The following is a 25,063-nucleotide window of genomic DNA, read 5'->3' on the forward strand; positions in this document are numbered from 1 at the left end:
GAACACATTCAGCTGGAAAGCGTCACCCAAAAACATTGGAGCTGCTTTCATGCCACCCGAAAAAGTGTGCTCCCCCGCGCCATTTTCCTGTCCGGGGAAATCCTGTTTCCTTTCTATTTTTTTGTGCACCAATAACACCGAAAGCCCATTGTCATCGGCCGTGAAAAAGTAACATTTGCACATGGCTGCACACAGCCAGAAATCAAACCAGGAGCAAGGAGTTGAAGAATCGCAACGGTATGGTCGTCGATGCCGGCAGGCAGTTTGGGTAACCGTTTCAAGCAAACGTCGGCAGAGCGCTTGTCATTGTCCCAGGCGAATGCCGTTTGGCATTCGTTTCGACTCATTTCACGCGACGGCAGCCGGAGCGTGGCGTGGCGTGGCGTTTCCTTCTATCCCGAGCTAAAACTCGCAGTTGAGTGCCTGCTCAGGTTTTTCCTGGGACGGGGGGGGGATTCCGAATCGAAATCGGGCGCCAAAAAAGCAAAGCATATACTGCTGCCGATGATCTTCACTACCCTTGGCACATGATGACAGGATATCCTCCATAGGTTTGTCGGACCTATCCACGAAATGTGTCTGGATGGGTTTGTAGGCAGTGTAACTAAAATCAGAACTTAGAAATCAACCGAAAGTAGGAAGATCCGACACGATGGCCGATATGTTGCATCGCATTGCAAGAAACTGTTTCTCAGCATGCTAACCATACCGTTTTACACTTATCCAAGCTGTACGGATGAATAGTTTTTAAATTCACTTCTTGCCTGTTTGCCAAAAGAGGCAGGAGAAAACACTACGCTCGTGTCGGAACACTGGATAAGTTCCTACCATCGTTCGACATTTTAGCCGAGAGATGTTGCAGCAGCACGTGAATAAAAACCAACGCAAAAAGAGGGGAAGGGAGAAGAAAAAAAGAATCACACACCCGGAAGAAGCTGTAATTTCCTTTCGTAAGCTATGAACTAACCGAAGCAAATGTAGGCCAACGGAAATTGAAGAAAACAGGACTACGAAAAAGGGGTCTGCACGGGGGGAAGCTTAATCGTACTGAGACGATATTTTGAGCTTGGTGCGCGATACATTACAAAAACAAAACAGCAAAATTGAAAGTAAACAAAACAAAAATAAATGTAATGTATTTTTTTTGCTTCTGGCGAAGGTATGAAGGAGTAGGGTTGGGCCAGGAAAAGCACAACCATAAGAAAGCAAACACAAAACTTCTGCGTAAACTTCCACGTAAAACGTAAACATGGAACAGATGAGTGGTAACGTGTGGTGTTTCTGTTTTTTTCTCCTGTGCAATGTTTCTCTTCTTGTTTGGTTTTTTTTTCTATCAGCAAAAGTAAAACAACCAAAAACCACCCCCGGGAACGTGGAAACGGCTTCAAAAACTTAAAACCAACGGCACCCGTACGCATCACACAAACACTTGAGTGGCGACCGTAAAGTTTACTTTATTGCTCATGCGAGCACAATTGAAATACGCGGAAAATTGAATCGTTTTCATTCGATGTGTTCCTGGGTGTGTGTGTGCCGAACACGGGGAATATGCTTTTTTGCCACCTGTACCTACATCCGGTTTGTGTGATATATTTTTTAATGTTTTTGCGTGGCTTTCCTTTCCTACGCGAAGAGACTAGCGCAGAAAGGAATAACACCACAATATTGCATATTATCTTACATACTTACCCACACATTGGTGAATGAATTCAATAAGGATAACGTGTTTTTTTGTGCCCCACTTTAGAACTGCATTTGTTGGAAAAGATAATAACACCAGCAGCAAGGACCATACCTATTCCTGTTTGCATAAGCCATCACAACGTGTTGCAATTATTTCGCATACGGATTAAAGCCAACCAAACACATACTATCATCATTAGCTTCTAATTTACCCTGGCTGGTAAATAAGATCAGTTTCATAGAAAGAGTTTACACGTGGGATATACGCTTGGTCCCCTTAGTACTCTTTCTTCTGAAACTTCATCTCGTTGCGCTTGGTTTTTGTTGGGAATTGGGAAGCTAAAGCACCATGTTTTTGTGAAACTACGGTTTTAAAAGCAATATGAATATCAACAGCTATAATGCCTAGGAAGATTGCTCCAAGCTAGAGAGGAAGCTGTAAAGTCACAAAACCCCTAGTGTATTAAATTTCAATCGAAACATAATTTGATCTTCCAGTTACACCAACCGTACAATAGATCTTTTACCATTTATAATGTTGAGCAAAAGGTGAAATGAAATTATAAACTCGTCTCATATTCCCACACCTATGCGAATTACCTATGCGAATTTTGGATGATCAATGATAAAACGCAGCCTGGTGATTTAACCCGGAAGTAACCGACCCATTTCTAGCTTCAGTTTTCTTTCTTCCATCGCCGCATTTGATTAACCACACTCGTGCTGAAACTCGTTTTTGGCCATTTTGTTTCCATATTGCTGCGTATCACTTTCCATGCTACAACGAGTCATTTTTCCCAAACCAAACGCGTACACCAAACAACGCTTCCTGCTTCCGATATTGAGCATGAGAATGTTTGTTTGTTGCCAGAACTTATCTCCTTCAGGAATAGCCAGTACCATGCAGATGCATCGTTGGGCTGGTGGTACCGAACTCCAAAACCCGATTGGAGCAAACCAAAGTCCTCTAAGCTGCATTACGAATGCTCACATACCACACACACACGCCAGTGCTTATACGGTGCTTCCAATCGTGGCCACACAAGTAATTTGAAAAATTGCACCCCAGATTCCACAACCTGCGGGGTCGACCACTTGGCAGTGCCGAGTGCAAACTGTGCAGATTAAAACTCTATCCGGCGTTGCAAGCTCTGCACGGGCTCTGCGATTCACAACAGGCCAGATTCAGTGTGGTGTATCGTGCATTTTTTTTGGGGAGTTTTCGGTTGCTGCTCGGAATTTGGTTCCCTTAGTCATATCCTTCACCGTTCCATTACCATCCGGTCGTTCCGACCAACCGATCGGAATGTTTGTTCTTTTCCCTGTTGGAGCGTACGAACTTCACCCGAATGGGGGCCGAAGCTAGCGTGCCGAAGCTAGCGTGCCGAAGCTTCACAGCTGGAACGTGTGCCTTGCCTAGCAGGATGCTGATACTGTCGGTAGTGTCCTTTCTGCTATCTGGCAGGTTAGTTTACCTTTAAGCGGAACGGTTACGCGGCCCCATTCTACATTGTGTTTTCGTGTGACGTAGCGTAGGTTACAGCCGTTCGTTCGGTTTTCGGTGTGCCACCGACCACCGGATGTGGCATAATTTCAAACGCAAAGCTTTTTTTTTGCCCGTAAGCTTCCGGTTACGATCAAAGTGTTAAAACACGAAGAAAGCGTTTGTGTTGTACATTTGGAAAGAAATGATGAAAAGTTTACGGTTGGAAATGCCGGTGTTTTGCCACTATTCGTAACGCATCGTAACTTGTTTATGAGATGCAAATTAGATCAAACGGCTCACTCGCTGGATGCCAGTCTGGTCCCTGACCGTGGGTTGTCTCTGTCTCCGTGGCTTCAGCAGCTCGTTTCGTGTAATATGTTAATTAAATCTAGCGTGATTCTAACCGACCCGATAGTGCCATTTGTGCGGATGCGGCTAGTAATAAAACAACTTGCATCGAAAGTGTATCGTGCAGTTAGGTGCAGTTAGTGCAATGTGAATGAGGTGAAAATTAAAAGCATATTAGCACGATGTGTATCATCAGCACGGGCTGAATGATGCGGTGACGGATATGGTTAATTAGCATAAAGCATAATATGATTAATGGATCACGCTATCAAGCTGTATCGTATCAAACGCGATTGCCAATTGCATAGCAGCGTGTGGATTATCGTTGAAATGTAGAAGAAAAAAAAAGTAAAACACAGCCAGATGCAATTTACCATCGACGGTTCAATAGAAAATTATGTTAGTTTTACTAAGGAAAAAAATAGCTTCATGTAGATAAAAGGTAACATCAAAGGCCCAGCGCAATAATGCGGAAAGGCGACGATCCACGGACGACAGTGTAAACTATTTACTGTTTTTACAGCGTCGCAAATAACTTTGTAACTTGCCAGTGGTGGTGAATGAAATATTTTTTTGTTTTTCTTTATTAAATACTTTACATGAACACAAGTAGTTTTTTTAAAATAGAACCAAAGGATTAATAAAATTCTGAAATAACACAAATAAATAAACTATTTCTTAAAACTCTAGTAAAATTTAACACTTATTTAGAAACATTTAAAACACATGCTTGAAAAAAGTTTCATCTAAGATTCCTTGAAATCAAATTGCTATAAGTTTAAATTTCAATATTTATTACACAATTTTATTTAACAACTTCATTTCTATTTAAACAAAGCGTATTAAAGAAAAAACAGAGAAGAATAGCTTCCCTTTTTTTAATAAATTCTACCTCTTTTCCTACCTTTAAGAATATCCCATTTCATCAACCTTTGATGCAATTACCAATCTATAACAACAAATTTATTATGCATTTTCCTCATTTCTCGAACGCTTTCATCTCGCAACCAAAGGTTGCTTTCCAACTCAAGAAGTATTACACTAGAATAGAGATATAGTCATGTAAGGGGTTTGTTTCGTTCGTGTAATCTACAACCCAAAGTGAATGAAATTATCCACCAAACCACGGCTTTGGTTGGCCGGGTTTGTTTCGTCTGTGTAAAACAACCGAACCAAGAGCTCTCCAGCAGAACGAACAGCAGCCGCATAAAATGTACGACACCCATTGTTGGGTTTATTAGTGGCCAACGAACAAGCATCGCTACTCACATACGAGCATCTTGGCCTGGTTTGGTTAGTTCCGAAGCCTTCGGAGTAGCGTCTAATCAAGCCCCCCCAACCCACACCGACAGCATTACCCCGTGTGACAAACGCTCGCCAGTGATAATGGAACACGCTCATCAATTAGTAAAGGTGACGAATTTCATGCTACACTTGATGCTGCTGCTACCACTGCAGACAACAACGACCAGCAGTGGCAGCGGTGGAAATCCACCAATGAATACCAACGCCATCGTTGGTGCGTCTGGTGTGGCGGGAAAATCTTCCACTGATTTCGTCGGCCCGATCGGTACGATCGCGAGCAGCGGGCGCGAAAGGTCGCACTTAAAAGGTAAGCCTTATGCGTAGTTCGTGCCATTTACGACCGAGAGAGGGATTAGTCGTCTGCTCGTACACTAGGTACATTGCCGATGTGAGTTTTACTTGCGAATGTGAGCTTATGCGACTTATGGAAGTGTGAGCGCTTCAATCCCCCCGGGGGAAGGTGGGGGCGAGGATGGTTCGTGTAGCTAACGAGGATCCGTTAAGAAAATGGCACTTCATTCTATCGTCTGTATTTTATTGCTTGCGAGCTTTCTTTCGGGTTGCGAATACGACGGCAGGATCGTAAAGTGGGAAAAGTTTTCTTTTAAATCTACTCCTCAATTTTAATGTCTTTCAGTGTCGGATTCGTCGAGGATGTACGCTCTTTTGTTTGATGCTCTTAAGGTTTATTATTCGGGTTAAAGTAATAGTTTTCCTTTAGCAAAATCGGGGGTTTTTTATTACTGCAGCATTTTGTTTCTCTTTCTTTGATGCTTAAATGTGTTTATAAGTTTAAGGTTTTTTTAAAGGTAAACTTTTAAAAATTAAACTGAAAAGAAATTGATTTTTTAGAATTGTTTCGTTGTGATTTTTTCGCATTCTAAATTTTTATAGTATTTTCTCCTACTCTTTAGGATCTTATTCCCCAAAAGACATATGCCTATTTATTTCAATTTAATACCCATACAATACTCACATCAAGTTCGTTCCTAACAAAAAAAAGAACAGACATATTCAATCTATTACAACTCACCCACTCCATCTCACTAGAGCTCGTACACTAGACCATACATCACTGGGACAAGCAAAGTTCAAATGTATGCAAGCCTCCAGCATTTCATTTATTTTATCGCACTTAATTATCTCACCCCGGGTACGATTTTACAGCCAACTCCATTTCCGAAAGAGCTGGGAAGGTATCCATTTTATCCCTCCTTTCGGTACTGTTACACATTGTACCAGGGAATGTTATAATTTGTTGACTTTTAACACACGCTTCTACACACACATACACACGCACACAGTCACACTAAGTCCTCATGGAAAAGCATAACCCTAGACCTAGCCGGAAATAAGGATCGTTTGGGAAAGTTTGTCTGACAACGCTTTCAACCACTTTCCGGCACCCGGGCAAACGAAAACTTTCGCCGTTTCCGCATCCGTGCGGTCACCTATTGTAAAGTTTTACCGGCAAAAGTTCATTACACTTGTCTCCTAACAGGTGTCACAAAAGATTACATCGTCCGGGTGAAGAAAGCAAAGCCCGGGAGAGTGTTTGAGCTGGGCTTAATTCCTTTTATGTTTGTCTTCCTCGCTTTCTTTTTAATGTCTTCCGTTTCCGTAGGCTGCCTACGGGGAATCAAATAACCGAATAATTAAATAATTAATTGCACTACTAATAATGGTACCAAACATTGTTGTCTTTGAATGATGCTTGCAAATACAATCCACTATGGCCAATATTTCCCATTCACTATTCTATTCACCGTTTTGTTAATGATTATATGCAACACAAAAAGATCCGAGGAATCAAAGCACCATACATGGATAGCAAATGTCAATGGCAGAAATGTCCTTTGAAGCCAGCATAATGAACCTCGACCCACCCCCCTGAAAGCGAACACACTGATAAATGCTGCATAATTTCTACTATCGAGCAAGATTAATTGGTACTGTCAGGGTGCTGGCGAGAAATTAACCCATCCCGTGTTGGCAGCGAGCTTAAGAACTCGATGCTCTTCTAGCTGCAGAACGTACGTACCATCCTCACGGTGGATCTGCTTATCGTCTCAGCCAGGTCAGAAGAATAATAGAGCTGCAGTAGCATAACCAATACATCAAACGATCGCATTGCTTCGGGCCTGGATCTGTGGCATGTAGCTTTCAGTAGCCCGTATCATCCACACCCGTGCACTAATTAGTTCACAGACGAAATTCCTTACAGCCTATGCAACCAACCGATGTCTTTTGAGTTTCCAACAAAACGAAGCTAAAAAATATTGATTTCATACACCGCTTGTTCTTGGACATTCGATGTCAAAAGCCTCTCGGTGGGATGGTTATCATTCCAAACGATTCTGAATTGAATTCTACGATAGAATCTAATCATGAACGTTACCACTAACGCTAACTTCCATCGATGGTCGATTTTGGGTGAGCAAATGATTCCTACAGCATCCCACACACAGCCCACCCAGAAAGCATGGAGAAGAAAAAAAAATCATGGACAACGATTGGAAAATAATCGATTTACCAGCGGCATCACGAACTACGTCCGAGTTTGGTTTCCCCTTATTTTCCTGCTCTTTGGCATCACTTATCGAAATGACCTGGCCCCCGGGCTTTGCCCCACCATCCTGTGCTATATATTGGACACACGCCGGCGACACAGATGGTAGAATATGAATCAGCTGGCCTTCAGGGTGTGCTGCTACAGAACATCCTTCCCAAAAACAAACCAAAGAACGAAGAAAAAAAGGTTCAGTGCCATTTGTCACCAAGTTCGATTATGCTCGTTTCGAACACCGGTAATGTCCATCAGGGCAAATGTGTGTGTGTGTGTGTGCGCCTGTTTTTCGTTTTTCCGTTGCTGGGAAAGATCATTTGACAAGATGAAACACAGCTTCATCTCGAGAAGGGCCGGAAGCGAACCGAACGTTGGTCACAGAAAATGGCAAGTAATTACGATTTCATTAGGTGGCCTTTCGATCAAACAGTTTCGCTTTCAGTGTATGTCTGCAGTTTCAAACGCATCAATCTAAACCCCGTCATCAGATGAATGTTTCATCTGCTATGTCTCATCATTATCAATGTGTATCCTTTTTACGGGTTGTTGTTAGATATAAAACGATTATTTGTTTATTCAGGCCCGTCGTTATATTTTATACTTCATAAAAATTTATATCAAAACAGATCCTTCATATAGTTAAGTTTAGCAGGTGCTTAGGATACTTAAAAATTCATAATACAATTCCTTAAAGAAACTCATCGCCCGAATGAAGAAGACTCCTTATTTCTAAATAAGGCTTAAATTTAATCTTTCGATTTTTGAAGGGGATATTTTACGATATGCTTTGCTTCCATTGTCGGTTATAATAAGGAAAGTTTTAAGAACATCTCTGTTCTACAGAATATTGAACATTGTAAGGGCATTTATCCTTACGTGTCCTGTAAGCTTGAGCTGGCTTCTGATAGTCCGATGAGAAATTTTCCATCAATTGTTCTGCTTTCTTTCTTCGAACTTTGTGAACATTGTATGTTCTCAAAAGTTGTCCATTATTGAAGCCTGAAATTATAGGAATACTTTGAACAAAGACACTGTTATTCTTCGAAGATTTTTAAATAGTTCATAATTATGCTTTTCAATGTTTTTTTTACACAATTTTAGAACTATTTATCCTTAAAGTGCATGTAAATAATGCAGCATTGTACCTTCATTTATTTCACCGCGCAACCAACTTCAGCAACGCCTCGATCGGATGAACTAAGCCACTGGGAACAAAACTCTATTACCAGGCAATAGTAATGCTGTTAGTAGTGCAATTCAATAAAACCTTCCAGTCCGACTCTACACACCATTCGTTACCACGTGCCACGTTTAGCATCGACCACCCCAGCGGTACAGCGGCGGGTGCTATCAAATTTCCGCTTCCGGTACACCATTTGCCGGAACCGGAGAAAGCTTTTGCACGCCTTTACAATTTCCCGACCAGAGCCACCAAACGGCACAATATCCTGCCCCGGGACGCCTTATTGCCGTAATCGTTTCATGTTCATCGCATTGGTGCACCGTATCCCGGGATGGGATGGGTCGTGTTCTTAGTCGGTGACGGTTTTTGGGTGGAGTGTAAAATGGTTAATCGTTTCAGGTGACCTCCGTCGGTACGTGATGTGGGAATGAACGTGGGAATTGATGCGCCACGTGCAAAAGATTTTATTATGAGCTTTGCGCCATCTGATACCATTACAATCGACATGTTCGTTGATTGCTTTAGAATAATAGTCTTTTTGTTATTTCAAATTGTTTTTTTTTTACTGATGTACTATGACTAGTTTTCTTGACACAAAGGACACGTTATTTAAAAAATAGATAACTGCAGTGAAAAATGAATAAAATGAGGTGGTTATAAAAACAATTCAACTAACTGCGCCCAGCCACTAACCGATGTTGAATTCGGAGTTAAAACGGGAGGTTACTCCGGAGTTAACTCTGCATACAGCACGGGAGTTAACTCCATAGTAATTCGGTATCAATTCCGGAGTAATTCAGAGTCAACTGCAGATTACTCCGGAGTAAACTTCGGATTTCTCCCGGAGTTCAATCGGGTTTTCATACGTCGGAGTCGTAGTGGATTCATGAATCCACTCCAGAGTTTCCACCAGTAGTTCCGACCAGAACTCGTTGCATCCACGAGTCGGAGTCGCTTATGGTAGCTTGCACCTACTGAACCTACTTGTAGTTATCTACGGGTCGATCGGTTCGGGTCGTTTATGGATGGTTCTGACCAGATAGGTTCAGAGTTCGTAGGATTTTATCAAGAATTTTATCCCAATCACAGAACTTGTTAACCAGTTGAAAGTATAATTTAAGAAAAACACAGCTAAATTCATAAATGATAGATGAGTGATAGAAAATGCTTTTCAGAATAGCAGAAGAGTTCATTTTTTTATATCAGTTTTAGAATATGTCTTACCAAAAATTATTTCAAATCCTTTTTCATTTTTTTTCATACACCAACTTTCGCTCTTCATGCCGTACTCTAACTCCAAACAAACTTTATGTACGAAAGGCAGCAACAAAATTTACCATCAGGTGAACGTTTCGACGTCCAATCGATCAACTGTAACAGCAAGAAACCACTACACACAAAAAAAAAGAAATATACAGTACTCAAACATATACCCAACCGAAGTTTCTTTCCATCATTTCTTTTCTGCTCGCCGGCAAACATTGACATTATGAATATTTGATGCTGCAAAGTGCTTTTCGCAAAGGTAGCCGTGTGCGTTTGCAGCAACAGGCTTAGCTTTAAACTTCTGGTCGGTCGGAGCGAAATGTATGTAGACATATGACGAGTTTCATAAAGTGATTACCTTAACATGTTGCGATTTGTTACTTTACTCTTTTTACCCTGCCGGATGCTGGTAACATATTCACTTGCTACCTTTTGAATGTTGATATCATTATTGATGTACTAGATTGTAGTTGATGGAAGAAAGCACCATAATTCCAATCCATTCGGCTGCACATATGTGCTGCAATTTACAAGGGATCTTCAAGCTGTGAAGCGTACATGCACGCCTCTAGTATCATTCATGTGTGTGCTGGAAAATAATTGCACGTCGTAGCACTTAATGCTTGAAGGCAAAAAAAGAATAAATCCTTCGTTAGACAACATTTGTCCAGAGCGACAACATAAATGAAGGAAGAATCGGTGAATGCTTCCTTTGCGGTGCTTAACCTTTTTCGTTAGAGCACCATTCCATTAATGAGGCCATCGTTTAGTATACGCTTGTCGAAGAAAAATCGTGTAAATTATTTTCCAAACTGGGATTTTTTCACACAACGGAGCTGGTGGTAATGGCTGCAATAGTCGTAAGGCGTAAGAAACGTTCAAGCTGAGCTCAATTATGACTCCACGGTTTCACATTTATAAGCAACCAGCTGAAAATATTAAATAGCTCAGCAAGACTTCGACTTCAATAGCTCAACATTTAATCTCAAAGGGTGAAAGGCCAAAGGAAAGCTTAATGAAACAACATTCGTAGTTCGTTTCGACGATTTTATTCTTTTTTTATTATTTTGTTTTATTCATTTCGCTCTCATAACTTATACAGCCTTGACTTTACGAATAAAAGAAAAAATATTTTACACATAATGGTAAATGAAAAGAAAAATATAGTGTTTTTTTTTGTTGTTGTTTTGTTTGTAAGTGTGTGTGTGTTCTTGTGGGAGATTCCTTGCAGGATATACGGTTGTTTCGCGCAATTACCCAGCTTCCTTTCCCAGCTGGTCGAATGGATCTCTTGGTTGTTCTCGATATGATATGCGCACTTTGCTCGTCGTTTGCTCAGTATGTCTTGGTCAGTTATCTTTGTTTCTAGCTGTTCCGGTAGAAACATTGTTGGCTATTCCGCTACGGGTGACTCTAGATTTCCGATCTACCATTTCGATGATCACATCACGCTCGCATCCCCAGCAGACTACCATTGGGAGTTTCCATTCCATTCCTCGAAAGATGTCGTTAGATGTTTTGTTGTTGTCCACAGTATCCACAATACCCGAGATGGTGATGATCTTAATGCTCGATCGGGATATTGGGAACGATCGATTGAAACGCTTGCTTGGGATCTTGTAGATTATCTAGCTGTCGATGTTATCTAGCTGTTATCTGGTTTCATGCTGCTGTTCGAAAATAGTTAGTCCGTGCAGTTGTTTGTCGTCTTTTAATTTTCTTTTTCAATCATTCCTTTCTACATCGAATTTTGCATGTTCTGCTGTTTAACAGGTCGAGTTCGTTAGAAGTGTGTTGCCGTTCGTCCGTCCTTGTACGTGTACGTGTGTGTGTGTGCGTGCGCGTTCATGTTGTGCAGTATCTTAGTTCTGCAACTTTCTCGAGAAACATAAATAGAAACTCGCCGCGCTTGTTGTTATCGGCGCGTGTGTGGCTGCTGATCTTTCCACCCTGTTCGATGGGTACTTGCCCGCCGGGAATGGTCACGTTTTGCGTCATAATTCGCACAACGGGAACACGAGTCAGCCCTGGTTCGACTCATGAGAGGAACACACAAGAAAAAAAACCTTCATACTCACTAATCATCAACATCTAGCGCTTGTGCTTTTCTTTTAGGATTTTTTTTCTTCTTGTAGATGTACCGGTGTGCCTGTCTGTAGTTTCGGACTGGTGATGTGTCTTTTTCTGTCATTCGAAGGTTAAAATCTATATCATTACATTGGTAGATGTTTGTTGTTTGGTTTTTTTTTTGTTTTGTTTTGTTTTCTTGGTGTAGTACTTGTTCAAGAACTTAGGGACACATTAAGACAAAAAGATATTACTGCTACACGATGTTTAGCGCTGCTCCATCCCGAAGATTTAATCAAGACACGAAGGAGAAAAAGAAGAAAAAAAAGAAAACCAAAAATTAATTGATGCTATTATCACTCGAATGTTTTGTTGAATGAACTTGAGCAGCAGCATGAAGTGGTGTGTGGTGGAGATGAATAAAACACCCAAGATCACAATTCAACCGTCCCATTAAAAGCAAACTCTCTCATTGGGTACCGGGAAACTGATCTTGGCTTGAAAATCGTAACTTTTTTGCTAAAGATCATTTTTCACAGTTTTGACTGACAACCCGTCCGAGCACGGCCCGCTTCCACGTGCCTTTGCTCCTTCACTCGTTTAACGTTAGATTGCAAATCTTTCACAACCCGCCATTTTCTTAGCTGACAAAAAAAACGGAATTGATTCTATGTTTGTGGTTTGATAAAAATAAAATCCCACTCGAATGTGTGTGTTGAACTTATTTCTGTCACCTTGAACGCATTCCTTCGAGACAGTTTTTAGGCGGTTGGGTCGTACATCGTCATCTCGTTAGCCACCTTACGATAACTCCCTGATCCAAACAGACTTTTTTTTCTCGCCCATCTTCTATTTTGTTAACGAGTCAGTCTATTTTTGTGTATGAACACCTTCTCACATACCGAGGCTGACGAATGTGACCCCAAATGATAACGGAACGAACACATAAAAAACCCCCTCAACCCCGATCACTTACGGTGAAATCGCGTGCGTTGATCTTTCTCGGCGTAACGCCATAAGTGTCCTTGCTGACCGGGTTGTAGTGGTAGCCGGGCGACTTGACTCTTTCGCAGGCGAATTTCGAGTCACTGTAGATGCTCTGCGATTCGAAGGACGAGCTGTAGCTGCGCTTCTCCTTGGCCATGATGTCTTGGGATCCTGCCGGAGGGCAAATTGGGACTCCAATTAGCTTGAGGGTGTTTTTTTTTCTTTTGCGAAGATGCCAAAACGTCAAAACTTACCCTTCAGCGACTTAAGGTAGGTGTTGAAGAAGCGAGCCTTCTTGCTGATGGGCTCGTAGCTTCCGATCATTTCCAGATGCGACTTGAACATTTTCGGTTGAGTGTTTTTGTGTTGTTACGGGTGTTACTGAAACGTTTTGCATGATAAAAGATAAAACAGTAAATAAGTAATGGAGAACTAAATTCTGAATTTAGTGAAAATAAAAACAAATTTCCAGTGATCATTCGTATCCGTTTCCACGCGGTTAATTTATTTCACCATCCACAACACCCAATATCCAAAGGGAAAAATTACACAAACGGTTACTAATTGAGTGAAAATACACACAGTAATTTTTACAATTTACGTGATGATGTATGCGCTGACGGAGCGAAAATTTCCATCATCAAACCAGTGCCAGTTACAACCCTTATCCCTGCTAAACGGGCGAAACCAATTGGCAACGTTTTTCAAACCCCATTAAAAGAGTTTCGGAAGCTCCTCATGTAAATTTTGCGAAATAAATTACAAAAGCTCACCGGACTACGGAGCCCGGTGTCCGGTCATCTGGACGGAAAACGGAACGAGTTGTAATTGTAGCTTTTTAATGCTACATATTTACGGCCAAATGTTTGCCATTTTGTAAACCGGCTCCGTTACAGTTACACGGTGGCGTAAAGGGGTGTGATAATTATGCCACAAAGAGCTTGTTGTTTGGGAAGGCCCAGGAAAAAAAACCACCCCATCCAGTTGAACCGTAGCCCATGTTTGAGACCGAAGTCCGGAGAAAACTTTTGGCAAAACCCGTACTCGAAGGAAGGGAAATCGTAAAATAAAAACACCCAAACAAAACTATGATACATGAACATATGCCAATTCGGAAACCATATCTTCGTGTTGGTAATATTTACAAGCACAGCAGTGGGTACTTCCATAAATTGGCGCTTGTATTTTGTTGGTGGGATGAAACATATTTCACCCACACCCATGCCACCCTTTATGGTTCCGTTTGACCGGCATACGATGGCTGTTGCCCTTTTTGGGGGGGGTAGTAATTGATCGTCCCGACTACCGGCGTAATCGACCGGGTGGGTTCGAGGAATACCGCAAAAAAGAAACACCATGCAAGCACCGAAACGCTCAAAGAATTTGCCCGGCCACGGGCCGACCTTTCGGGGCACGCATAGCACGTTGGGGTAGTGGCTTGAGTTATTCGATCGTACCGGATCGTCCGAGCAAATGAAAGCAAGAAGAATCTGGTGAACAAACAAACAAACGAAAAAAGCGCATCCGCATCAGAACCTGGGGTACGGTTGCAACTGGGGTGGCTTGAAGTAACATTTTTCGCATTGCACAATTTGGCCCCAAACGGCACCCTCTCGGCTTTTTGCAGCAGGTCTAGTCTAGGCCAATTATTGTCGCGGCGATGGCTTCAGTGGCCCAGATGGTGAAGCACTGGTCGGGAAGGTGGGGAAAACTATTTTTAAAAATATGCTACCGTTCGTAGTGACATGCTTGACCGACTGTATGCTCGTAAACGCGAGGATCCACATTTTTACTACCGACCGTTTAGACTATTTTTTTTTTGGGGGGTTCGTTGAGTGTGAGTAAACCGGGTGATGAATCACTTGCAGAATGTCCATTTCATTCTAGGACACCTTGACGCTTCTCGGGCTTCTCGAATTGCACACCCCTATTTACAACCCTTCGATGTAACACAACTTCCTCCTCCAGTGGTAGCAGGAGCAAAAGGCAATATAAGCGCCAGAATCATTTTAGTTTACAGTGGGCAACGAGAAGAGAAAGCGAAGAAGAAAAAAAATCTGCTCCCGGTGCAGTTACATTTGACTTTATGTCACCCGGCAATGTACAAAACGGCAAGCAAACGACCCACTGCCAGAATGGCGTGAAAATTGAACCCCGTTATTACATTTTCAAATGAGCTTTTCTCCTCTTTTTTCTATCCCTCTCTCTTTATCTTCACTTCGAACGATCCTCTAGCCTACCGGCAAGGACACACTCACAGCCAGCCAGCCAGCTGGTTGAAAGATTGGCAAAATCACGTAAAACGATTTCTGAGTACCGCGAGCTACAAACATTGAGGGAAAACCTCTGTCGGGGAAGCTGTTTCTTTCCTCTCTTTGCTCTCCGTTTGTCTCTCCGTGTGTATGATGTAGAAATAACGAGCAGCGGGCAAAAATAAACATATTCTTCCACCGTCTATGGTGAGACCCCCCGGGGGGGGTTGGGATGTCCTATTACAAGGATTCCTTCCTAAACCCATCCGCCATAAGCGTCGGGAGGGCTAAAGAATCGCAAACGCAACCCCCAAATCAGCAATGCCAAAACACCTTGGCCAACCCCAAAAAACCTGGCGGACAGTGGACGCAAGTCGTATCGATGATACCTCACCGGTAACACCCGGTTTTTGGGGTCGGAAACGATGTGAAGGAATTATTTTTATGTCACCTTTGGATGTGTGCTGCTGCTGCTGCTGCTGCTGAATTTCAAGTGTCACTCGAGGGGAAACACAGACAGACGAAACAAACCAGCAAATGGCTAAGTAAGAAAAAAAAGTGCTGAGCATGAACCAGACATAAAATGCGCACAATTGTGAGAGGAAGGCATAAACACTTGCAGCAGAGCAGCGTACAAGTGGTTTCGTCCCGGTTTTAAATGTGCTCAACCGTTCTCATAAATCGTGCCGCTTCTTGTGCGGGGCCTGTGTGCATGAACTAAATGCCGTCTGATGCTTCGCGAGCGGTAAGTCAAGATCGAAAGATAATCCTGCTCCCACTGGGTCCCCAATGGTTTTTTTTTTTTGCTGAGAGTGATGATGCGCAACTACGCTAAACGAGTATTACTTTTTTTTGTTGCTGTTGCTGAAGAAGGCTTCCGGCAGGCGGAGTGCGCATCCAGGTGAAATGAATGGTAAGAGCGGGAAACGGGCAGTATGGCGCTTTACGCAAGAGCGTAGCGAAAAGAAAAAAAAACTTCAGTACAAACGCACCCCTGTTGCGACAAGGGGTAATTATTTTTAGCACCACCGAAATGGCTCGAATTTGCGTCTGACAGCACAATTTCTGGTGGAAGATATTTGGTTTGGTGATTACACTTTGTCTTTTTTTTTGTTAAAGTGTCACTGAAGTGGACTTATTCACATAAACGCATTGATAATCGATAAGATACATCAACACTTTTTATCACCGTTTTGTCTGTTTGTACTATGTTTGGTGGCTTGTTTAGTGATGGCAAAACAACTCTAAGCAATTCTAACTGACTAAATGCAGGAAAAATGTGCTTTTTAGCTGAAAAAAAATTCCAACCAAAACATCACAAATCAACGGGTTTTTACTGCGCGGATATTGTACTCAGTAAAAAAGGAAAACAAAATTATTCATTATTTAAACCATCACAAGCTTCAACAGGAAGCGAAATGCACCTATCGCATGATTTTACACTGAGGACCGAAAAAAAACATTTAATTTCCTCTTCAACATGTTTGTAGCATATTGTTTTTTTTTTGTTGTTGGCGCTCTTCAAAAAAATGTCAACACAAAAATCCCACCAGTCAGTCACTAAAAACGGTCGACAGTATCGGATCAAAAACACGACAGCCTTTTCCGGTTGGATGATATCGAGCAAAAAAAAGGGAAACACACAGCACACATTCACTAGAAGCCAAACAGCACCCGCGAAAGGAAGCGTTTTCCTCCATCTGCCTGTTACTTCATCCCACGGAGAACACCATCACCACCTAGCTTGAATTATTCATCACCATCCGGGGTTGGTGCGAGGGCCGGTTAGAAGTCCCTTATCACAAAACCCTTCCATCACTTTTATATATCACAATCCCACCAGCGAAAATTCCAATCTCTCCTGCGTGTGTGTGCGTATGGAAAAGCTCCCCTTCGAGGCAACCGAGATGGAAACGGAGTCCGCCATGATCAGCCGCAATTGGAGTGAAAACGTTGGTGAGCTTACAGATTCAAATACTCAGCTAGCAGCTGCCGGATTGCCAACTGTTCGTGGTGCTAGATAACTCAAGACTGATTAGGCTGTTACTGGTGAGGGTTTAATAACCAGCGCTCTGGTAGACTTCCCAGCGCCAGGGGTAGAAAATGAGGAGTTTTCGGGAATGGGGGAAGATCTTTGCTCACCTTCTCTATCCACCGCCTAGCAAGCTGGTTCTCTTTGTGCACTGTACTAAGGTTTACCTACTCGCACCAACGCTTGCAAACGCGCCGAAAGCGAAACAATGATCACTGCCAAAACCCGAACCACCAGATCACACCAGTTCGGTATCCACCAGACAAAAAGAAAACCCGAACACCGGTCCCAAAGAAGAAAGATCCGAACACGTACACGAATCCACCATTTTGGCGTTCGGGCTGGTACGTTTACTACTCGTCGCTGTGTTTCTCTTGTGATGGCGCAGTGGCCAATACGCGCGCACGTCATCATCAATTGATCAGCACACAGGACGCAGGATAGTAGCGATGGGCAACAGTTGGTGTGGTAGGAAATCCCCAATGGAATGTAACTCCACCACCACCACCATTTGGGAAACGTTTGGTGAGGGAAACACGAGTGGTACGGGAAAGTTCAAAATCGAATGCACATTTAAAAATATCGCACGTGGCTTCGTCGATCACCGAACGATGATCCTCTGGGAAATGGTTTGACATTCCCGTAATGGCTGGTGCTATCCTTTTCCCACCCGCTTTTCGACTACCTTTGTTTTGATCGATCGATTGACCGTGAGATCCAATGTGAAGTTCAAAGCACTTCTAGAACGGTCCCCATTCCTCCCGCTTTCTTTTTTATCACATTGTTCCAAGTACAATGAGCATCGTATAAAGTGGTTTACGATGATTACATTATGACACATCCGATCGCTGCTGCATCATTAAAACCAATTTTAAGTTAGGTGAATGGTTTTTTTATTTCTATTTATGGTTCACGGTCGAATTGCTATGGATCATGACGCAAAAGCGATCACTACTGTGTACCGTTGTTAGCAAAACATTCAACAAGCGTAGACAGGGTCGTACCCCATTATCGCTTGTTGGCTGTACATGGTCGCTAAAAATAGGGCTTTTGTTTATTTCTTTGTCATTCGTCATCCACCATCATTCCTTTGCGAGCACGTTCCACGAGAGTTTTTTTTCCCGTTCTTCCCTTAACGAATTGTGCTTGTTGCTCATCTTATCGGTGTTTTGTAACACCGATAACAACATGGTCGATTAGTACACAGCCACAAAACAGGATACACAGATGAGAGGTGAGGCGAAAAAAAAACACGATCATTTATTTTTAGCAAAAACCGTCCCTTCCCTTACTTGCTAGTTACATGATCGCTACCAATTCGCTAGGTTTTACTTCTGCTCCCAAAATTTTGTTCCGAAAAACCTTCTCTGTCGCTCGCTTTTATCCGGTGCGTTTCAATTTTAATCCGATGATTATCCTAGCACAAAATAGGTTACCTTGTAAGAGAGCTTATGGCCACGCTTTTATCGGCAGCACTGGCCTAGAAAATAGATCATAGTCCTTGGCAAAATCCTTCACATACAATTTATGTTGCTTCAGTTACGAAAGCTGGCGCATCAAAAATCATGCGGTTCTTGAGATTTGGATTTTCCCCCATTTTAGAACGGTCGCCTTATACCCATGGAGGCGCCTGGTGCTTGGTACGTGACAGGCGCTATCATCTACTAAGCAAATCAATTTCTGTTAGGGTAAAATTTGCTTTTTCCACCCCTTTTTTGTACGGAACCTTTACGGAGATGTAAGAATCGTTTGTCGGAGCTGTGTTCGGCAGTTTTGGATGGGTTTTGAAACACTATGATAATACCACACAATACACAATTAGCCATCTTCATTCACATTCGGAAAATCGGTGTAGGCAAGCATTTTGTACATTAATTGTTTGGATTCCATATCTGCCCGTTGGTTTCTTCATCTAGGAACTGGAGGCTGCAATCGAGTAGTGTTCAGCTCAAGTCGCATCCGGAACGGCAGTATCGCACCATCCCATTCGAAACATTCCGGTCTGTTTCCATCGAGTTTGTGCCAGCTGTACGAGTTCGTGGGCGATGGTGCGGAACGTGTTCAGGTAAGCCGCAACTCCCTCGACAATCCTTTTTCGAAACCGCCTCACCATCCTCACCATTTGGGTGTGTTTGCTTTTTTGGTCCCCATTTGTCTAGCTCTAATCCCGGGCTTTTGCTCTCTTTCTCCACAGATCATCTTTTCGGAGTTCCGGCTTCCGTCGAAGCTTGGCCCAACCGAATGCGGTGACACGGATATCCTAATGGTAATTAATTTTCACTTACATACCATTCCTTCGGTGTGGCATCGTACCGTTCTTGTCTTTTATCCAAACGCCTGCCAAACCAACGATCTGCTACCACGCGTCTGGTAGGTTCAGTCAATTTCATTTAATTTCAAAAGGCGTGACACAATCGGCTGGGAAAAAGTGGAAAACGGAAGTTGATTTGGTTTTTGGGTTGTAAAGAAACACCGGCAAAGAGCCGCTTTTGTGGGTTTCGATGATAAACTTCCCTGCTCGTTTGGTAGTAGATACACACCTTGCGCATCGTATCGACCGTGGTAAAGATAAACGATCCGTCCCGCGCTACAACGTGCTGGCTGTCGAGTGATTTTAACCTTCATTATTTACGGCACACTTGCACTTAACGTGACAGAGGGAAAAGTTTGCTGTATAATTCATTGCTAACCGGCGGCACAGGTAGGGCGTGACACTTGTTTCATTGATTCATGCTGACACGGGTACTTACTTGGGAGATGTTATGCATATTCTTGTCATCGATTCGTCGGAACAAACATAATCGGTGAAATTTGTATAACATTTTATTTACACATTTCAGTGAACATATTAATAGAATGAGCAATGTTTTGTGACTATTTTTTAATATTTAAATTTAAATTCATTTAAATAAGTGAATACGAAAGCACTTTAAATAGTTAAAAAAAATAGTTTATTTTTTAATTTTAATTTTAAAAATTTAATTTAATAAGTTTAATTAAAAAAAATAAAATAACATCCCGCGAAGGTTTCACATTATTGAATTAATAAAACGAATTTCTTGTAAACAACTTTCAGTTCAGTTCTAGGATTTTTTTGTTCATAAATTTCCATTTAATAGCGTTTTCCATCGCGGCAAATATTAAAACTGTTTGTAATACTCCAACCACGCATTATGATATTTTTGGAACTCTCATATGAAGGATGTACCTAAAGGTACCGGGAAATATTAAACACTAAAAAAAACAATTTCAACCAGCTGGAAACGATACAATCAACATCATTCATGATCCTTTACAACCGATACCGACCAAGGATATCCGTGTATGAATTTTAATTTTCCAATACCATTCCATTTGTATTCCACACCCTCTGGTGGCTGGTTCGATGAGAATTCGAAGGCATACTTCCAGCAGGGAGATATCCAAAAACAAATTGGATCAATTTTGTGTGCGTTATCCAAGCTTCCCACCCTTCCCCAGCACGTACGCGGCTACCCACCAGCCATTTGATAAAACGATGTCAATCTATTTTGCAGGTTTACTACATCGTTAACGACCGCGAGGAGCTGGTGGAAACACTCTGCGGTGACACACTTCCTAAGCCGATACTTTCCGACGGTCCACGGTTACTGCTGGAACTACGCAGCAGCTACAACAATACGGAAAACAAGGGATTTACGGGAGATTTTTTCTTTCTCACAAGTGCGTAACCGTTCCAGCACGAATGCAGCGCCACATGATTAATGGTACACTCCTCAAAAATTCAATATTCAATAACATTTATTTCATTCCTTCTGCTCGCAACCCCTCCTTGCTCTGTGGTCATTTTATTGATGGGAAAATTCGGAAAAATTGACAAACAGATTTTGGCATACCTGCCGGATATCAACCGAACCAGTCTGAGTGCACCTTTCACTACTTTCGGAACGTCACCAGCCAAGGATGGATTCAGTCACCGAACTTCCCCGGAGCTTATCCAAGGTAAGGATGACGCTCTGTTTATGGTATTGAACGTTTCATTTTGCAGCTATTTTTGAAACACGATCGCTAAGTGATAAGCTAACGAAGTAAATACGCTGTCATTCATGCGTGTACACGCTGTTTGCCAGCGATGATGGCAGCTGTCAACTTTACCAAAATGCCATCATTATGCTCGTCATGGTACATTTTTGGTTTAACCTTATTCGGGAGGAGATATGAACGGATGCGTAATTTTATGTACTCATCACAAGATGCGTAGTTTAGTTCTCTTTTGAATACAAAATTATTGATAGAATTCAATCGAGTTTGAAAGAAAGAGCACAGCTTTCTTAAAATCTTAATAATTATGATATCAGAGAAAGCTATCTATTTTCCTCACAATCTATTTCCCTTTCTTCCATCTGTTTTGCATCAACAGAAACATCATCTGTAACTATTTCTTTCACGGCAGACCCAACGATTTCGTCCACGTGCGTTTCACATACTTCGACATCGAAGGAATACGACCGTAAGTAGTATTTGCATGCCTCATTGTTGCTCGCTGTTTTGGTACGAGAAGAGTTTCAAAAGAAAGGAAAACCCACATGCAAATGTGGCCATCCTCGTTGGCGAGTCGTTCAACCTGATGCCTGCGATACGCTTTCTCTTTCAGCTGCGACGAGGACACTGCCAGCGATTACGTGGAGTTTTCTAATTTTGTCACGCGCGATCGCAAATACGCCATGTACTGTGGTAACTGGCGTGAGCTTGTGGTACGCTCGGATGGCCGTTTCTTTCGCATTACGATGGCATCGAACGATCGTCTGGATGGGACCGGGTTTCGGGCACTGTACACGTTCGAAACGGTACAGATCGAGACGACGGAGCGGATCGAGGAAGCGTCGATTGGCAAGGTCACTACGACCAGTGCCGCCGGCAGGCTGTGCGGTGTGTACATTTGACTTCATTATGTCCTTTTTTTAAATGGTATTGTGTCAATATTTTGCAAGCTGCCTTCACATATAGTTTCGAATAATTTGAACGATTTATGAATATATTATAATTTTTCATTATTTATCAATGTGTAAATTTAGCTGCGTTTCAAAATAATTTGTTTGCTTTCGTTGTGTGTCTAAACGTTACATTGAACTAGTACTGTAACGAAGCGTGTTTAAACATTGCATAACTTTAGGCGACATTACGCATTCACGAGCAATTTCGCCGTGTTCATATATTGCATACCTTTGGGCGAAGTTTTAAACACCGAGCGTTAGTGTGAATCGTGATGCAAACAAGCAAACCAAAAATTTCATTTTTCATATTGTGTTGAGTAAATGTAAAGTTTTTATTTAAAAAAGACTTGCTGTACTATTTACTGTTGCGATATAATATTTTATGTAACATTTTATTCCAATGCACAAAAAAATCTTTCAAAGCGTAAATGTTTACTAGAAAACAAACATGCAGTTTAATTGATAGTTTTATTTATTGTACGAATCTTTTGTCAACATTTTCCATATGCTATACTTCATTTCGATGCACAATTTTAACGGAAGTTACAAGTCGTGCGTGAGAACAGTAACAATCCCTTCACGCTTTCAACAGCTCTACCATATCAGACAAACAAACATGTTTATTCGTTTTCGTGCCGCTTCACCGTTTCAACCAACAAACAAATACGTGAGCCACATAACCTAATCCGCCGTGTGTTGGTCTCTTTTACCATTCTAGGCTTACTGTACCCGGTTACACTGTTTACGGCAGCTTCCTCAACTACCGGCCTGACAAAAATCATCATCATTAGTATCATTAGTAGCTACAAGTTAATAAAATTTCGTCAAGACTGATGTTCTAGCACATTTCGGTGAATAAAGTATAAAAAATAGCAAAACAAATCTAATGACCTTGTACTGATTGTTTTTTTTTTCTTTTTTCAACAGGCGCTTGTGTGGATTGTGAACATGCATAAAATAAATAGTTCAGAATTTCGCTAAAAGTATATGGAAAACCGAATGATGAAAATGGTCAAGCGAATCTTTGAAAAGGACTGTGCATGAGCATTCTACTCTAAAAGAAAATAATTTTAATGTATATTATTAATGATAGAAATGAATGAATGAACAATTGTAATGTTAGAACACGTGAAACTTTTTACACTGTACAAATAAAGATTTTAAATTTCACTGAACATAAGAAGCACTTTTTATATAAAAGAAACCCCGTTTTTCACGAATAAATTAAAAAAAAATCCACCGTAACAATAACGGGCGTCCATCGAAATTTCTTTAAATCAATGTTTAACCTTTGCATGCCTAAAAATGTATTCATATGGCTAGCAAAGAGTATTGCTAATTTCAGTAGCTTAAAACATTGCTAAAAGCATTTCTGTAATCAGTTAATTATTTTGAAAGCTTAAAAAATAAATCAAAATATTTGAGAAAATAGAAACTTGAGAAAACAGGAAATACTTCAATATACTTGTGATGTTAACTTTCATCAAAAACAAAAGGACGTGAGAACACGATTCCACTAGGAGGTATTTGAGGTACGAAATTTATGTTATGTCTTTGCATGAACACAACAGAGATAATTAATAACAACAAAGATAATTAAGAACACAACAGAGATAATAAAATAATCAAAAGTACAAAATAATTAATGGTTCTAATGCTGCATAATAGGGTCCTAATATTTTTTATTTCGATATCTGCAGGCTCTCCTCAGTAACATCTTTTTTTTTTCATTAATTCTATTAACACTTTTCCCACGCGAAACGATCAATCAAAGACGATTTTGGTCTGCTATCTTAAACCTTTTTCCGACGTGTTGATAAATCATGTATGAATCGAGAAATCTGATATTTCGTACGCGCCCGACGTACGCGCCAGGCGCTCGGCGAATTTGAGATAACATATTAATACGATCAATATTTTACACCACGATGCCACAGGTTATTACGCCGGCAATTCATTATTTTTATCACCGCGCACATACAACATGCTTGTCGTTTGCCGATTACTGTCGTGCGTACATGGACTTGTTTTATCATCTAGCCAAAACAATGTCCACCCTGCAGCTGTATACATCGCACGATGATAATATGTAGCAGAACGTCAGTGAGAAGTGGCTGGGAGGTGAACATGATAGCAGCACGCATTTTCGTGACCAGCTTATTATCCTCTATTTTGGAAGATGATACGTTTTCAAGTTTAAAATTGATAAGAAAATCTATAAACAAATCAAACCAACCCATTATTTCTGCAGTTTTTAGAACTATGTACAAATCGAGTAACAAAACAAACATGCACCCGCACATGTTTAACATTTTAACAAACATGCACCCGCATAAATTTTGTAATAGGTTTTCAATTGTAGGGGTTTCGACAAATTATAGTTACAAATTACTTGCATTATGCGCTAAAAGGGAATATAAAGCGTTGTGATACTTTAACGTGCTGACGGGCATTAAAGACGATCATCGACTGATCACCTCCAGCCGACTTTTTTCACAAATGCCTGAAATATATTTTTTATGAATTTTCCAGGGCTAAAGGTATGCTACTGAAAAATACGTTTGTTAATATTTTACAGCCCTGGTATTTTGCGAAACTATAAACAAATAATAAAATAATTATAATATGATAACTCTGACGATCATGATCGTTTATTTCTTAACCATTCGGGTCTTTAAATCTTGGAATATAAAATCAAATTTCATAAAGAAAAAGCAAAATAAATTTAAATTTTGCAAGATGATGAAGTTTAGCTTAAAATGCAGTTAAAAAGATTGATCTTAACATTTAATTTTTTTTCAATTTTTTCTTTGACAAAAAGAATACTATACTCAAAAATTTAATATTACTCAAAAAAGACTGAGCCTTAGATTGACAAATTAATAGATTTTTTTATTATTTATTATTTTTATAGA

At 41.1% G+C, this 25,063-nt stretch overlaps 2 protein-coding genes across 6 annotated transcripts; one reads left to right on the top strand and one right to left on the bottom strand.

The window, feature by feature from the left end:
* Window positions 1-3,059: 3,059 nt before the first annotated feature.
* On the top strand, window positions 3,060-23,321 carry LOC125761287 (suppressor of lurcher protein 1). 5 transcript variants are annotated; one of them, XR_007418092.1, is made up of 10 exons: window positions 3,060-3,215; window positions 4,531-5,129; window positions 19,092-19,240; window positions 19,370-19,545; window positions 20,712-20,877; window positions 21,039-21,156; window positions 21,575-21,664; window positions 21,809-22,083; window positions 22,867-22,999; window positions 23,076-23,321. XR_007418092.1 is itself a non-coding variant. In XM_049422281.1 (10 exons), the coding sequence occupies exons 2-9, from the start codon at window positions 4,904-4,906 to the stop codon at window positions 22,980-22,982; spliced, it is 1,212 nt and encodes a 403-aa protein (XP_049278238.1). In that variant the 5' UTR covers window positions 3,063-3,215; window positions 4,531-4,903; the 3' UTR covers window positions 22,983-22,999; window positions 23,076-23,321. The 5 variants fall into 5 exon arrangements, 2 of the variants coding, with proteins under 2 accessions (XP_049278237.1, XP_049278238.1); XM_049422281.1 differs by having other exon boundaries at window positions 3,063-3,215; window positions 19,370-19,441; XM_049422280.1 differs by lacking the exon at window positions 23,076-23,321 and having other exon boundaries at window positions 22,867-23,011.
* Window positions 10,871-17,245, bottom strand: LOC125761325 (uncharacterized). The gene is made up of 4 exons (XM_049422330.1): window positions 17,110-17,245; window positions 13,146-13,272; window positions 12,881-13,062; window positions 10,871-12,177 (listed from the first exon to the last, which is right to left on the bottom strand). Exons 2-4 carry the CDS (start codon window positions 13,234-13,236, stop codon window positions 12,172-12,174), a joined length of 279 nt encoding a protein of 92 aa, XP_049278287.1. The 5' UTR covers window positions 13,237-13,272; window positions 17,110-17,245; the 3' UTR covers window positions 10,871-12,171.
* Window positions 23,322-25,063: the final 1,742 nt, after the last annotated feature.

The sequence above is a fragment of the Anopheles funestus genome, chromosome 2RL (assembly GCF_943734845.2).
Source record: "Anopheles funestus chromosome 2RL, idAnoFuneDA-416_04, whole genome shotgun sequence".
NCBI classification, from domain to species: domain Eukaryota; kingdom Metazoa; phylum Arthropoda; class Insecta; order Diptera; family Culicidae; genus Anopheles; species Anopheles funestus.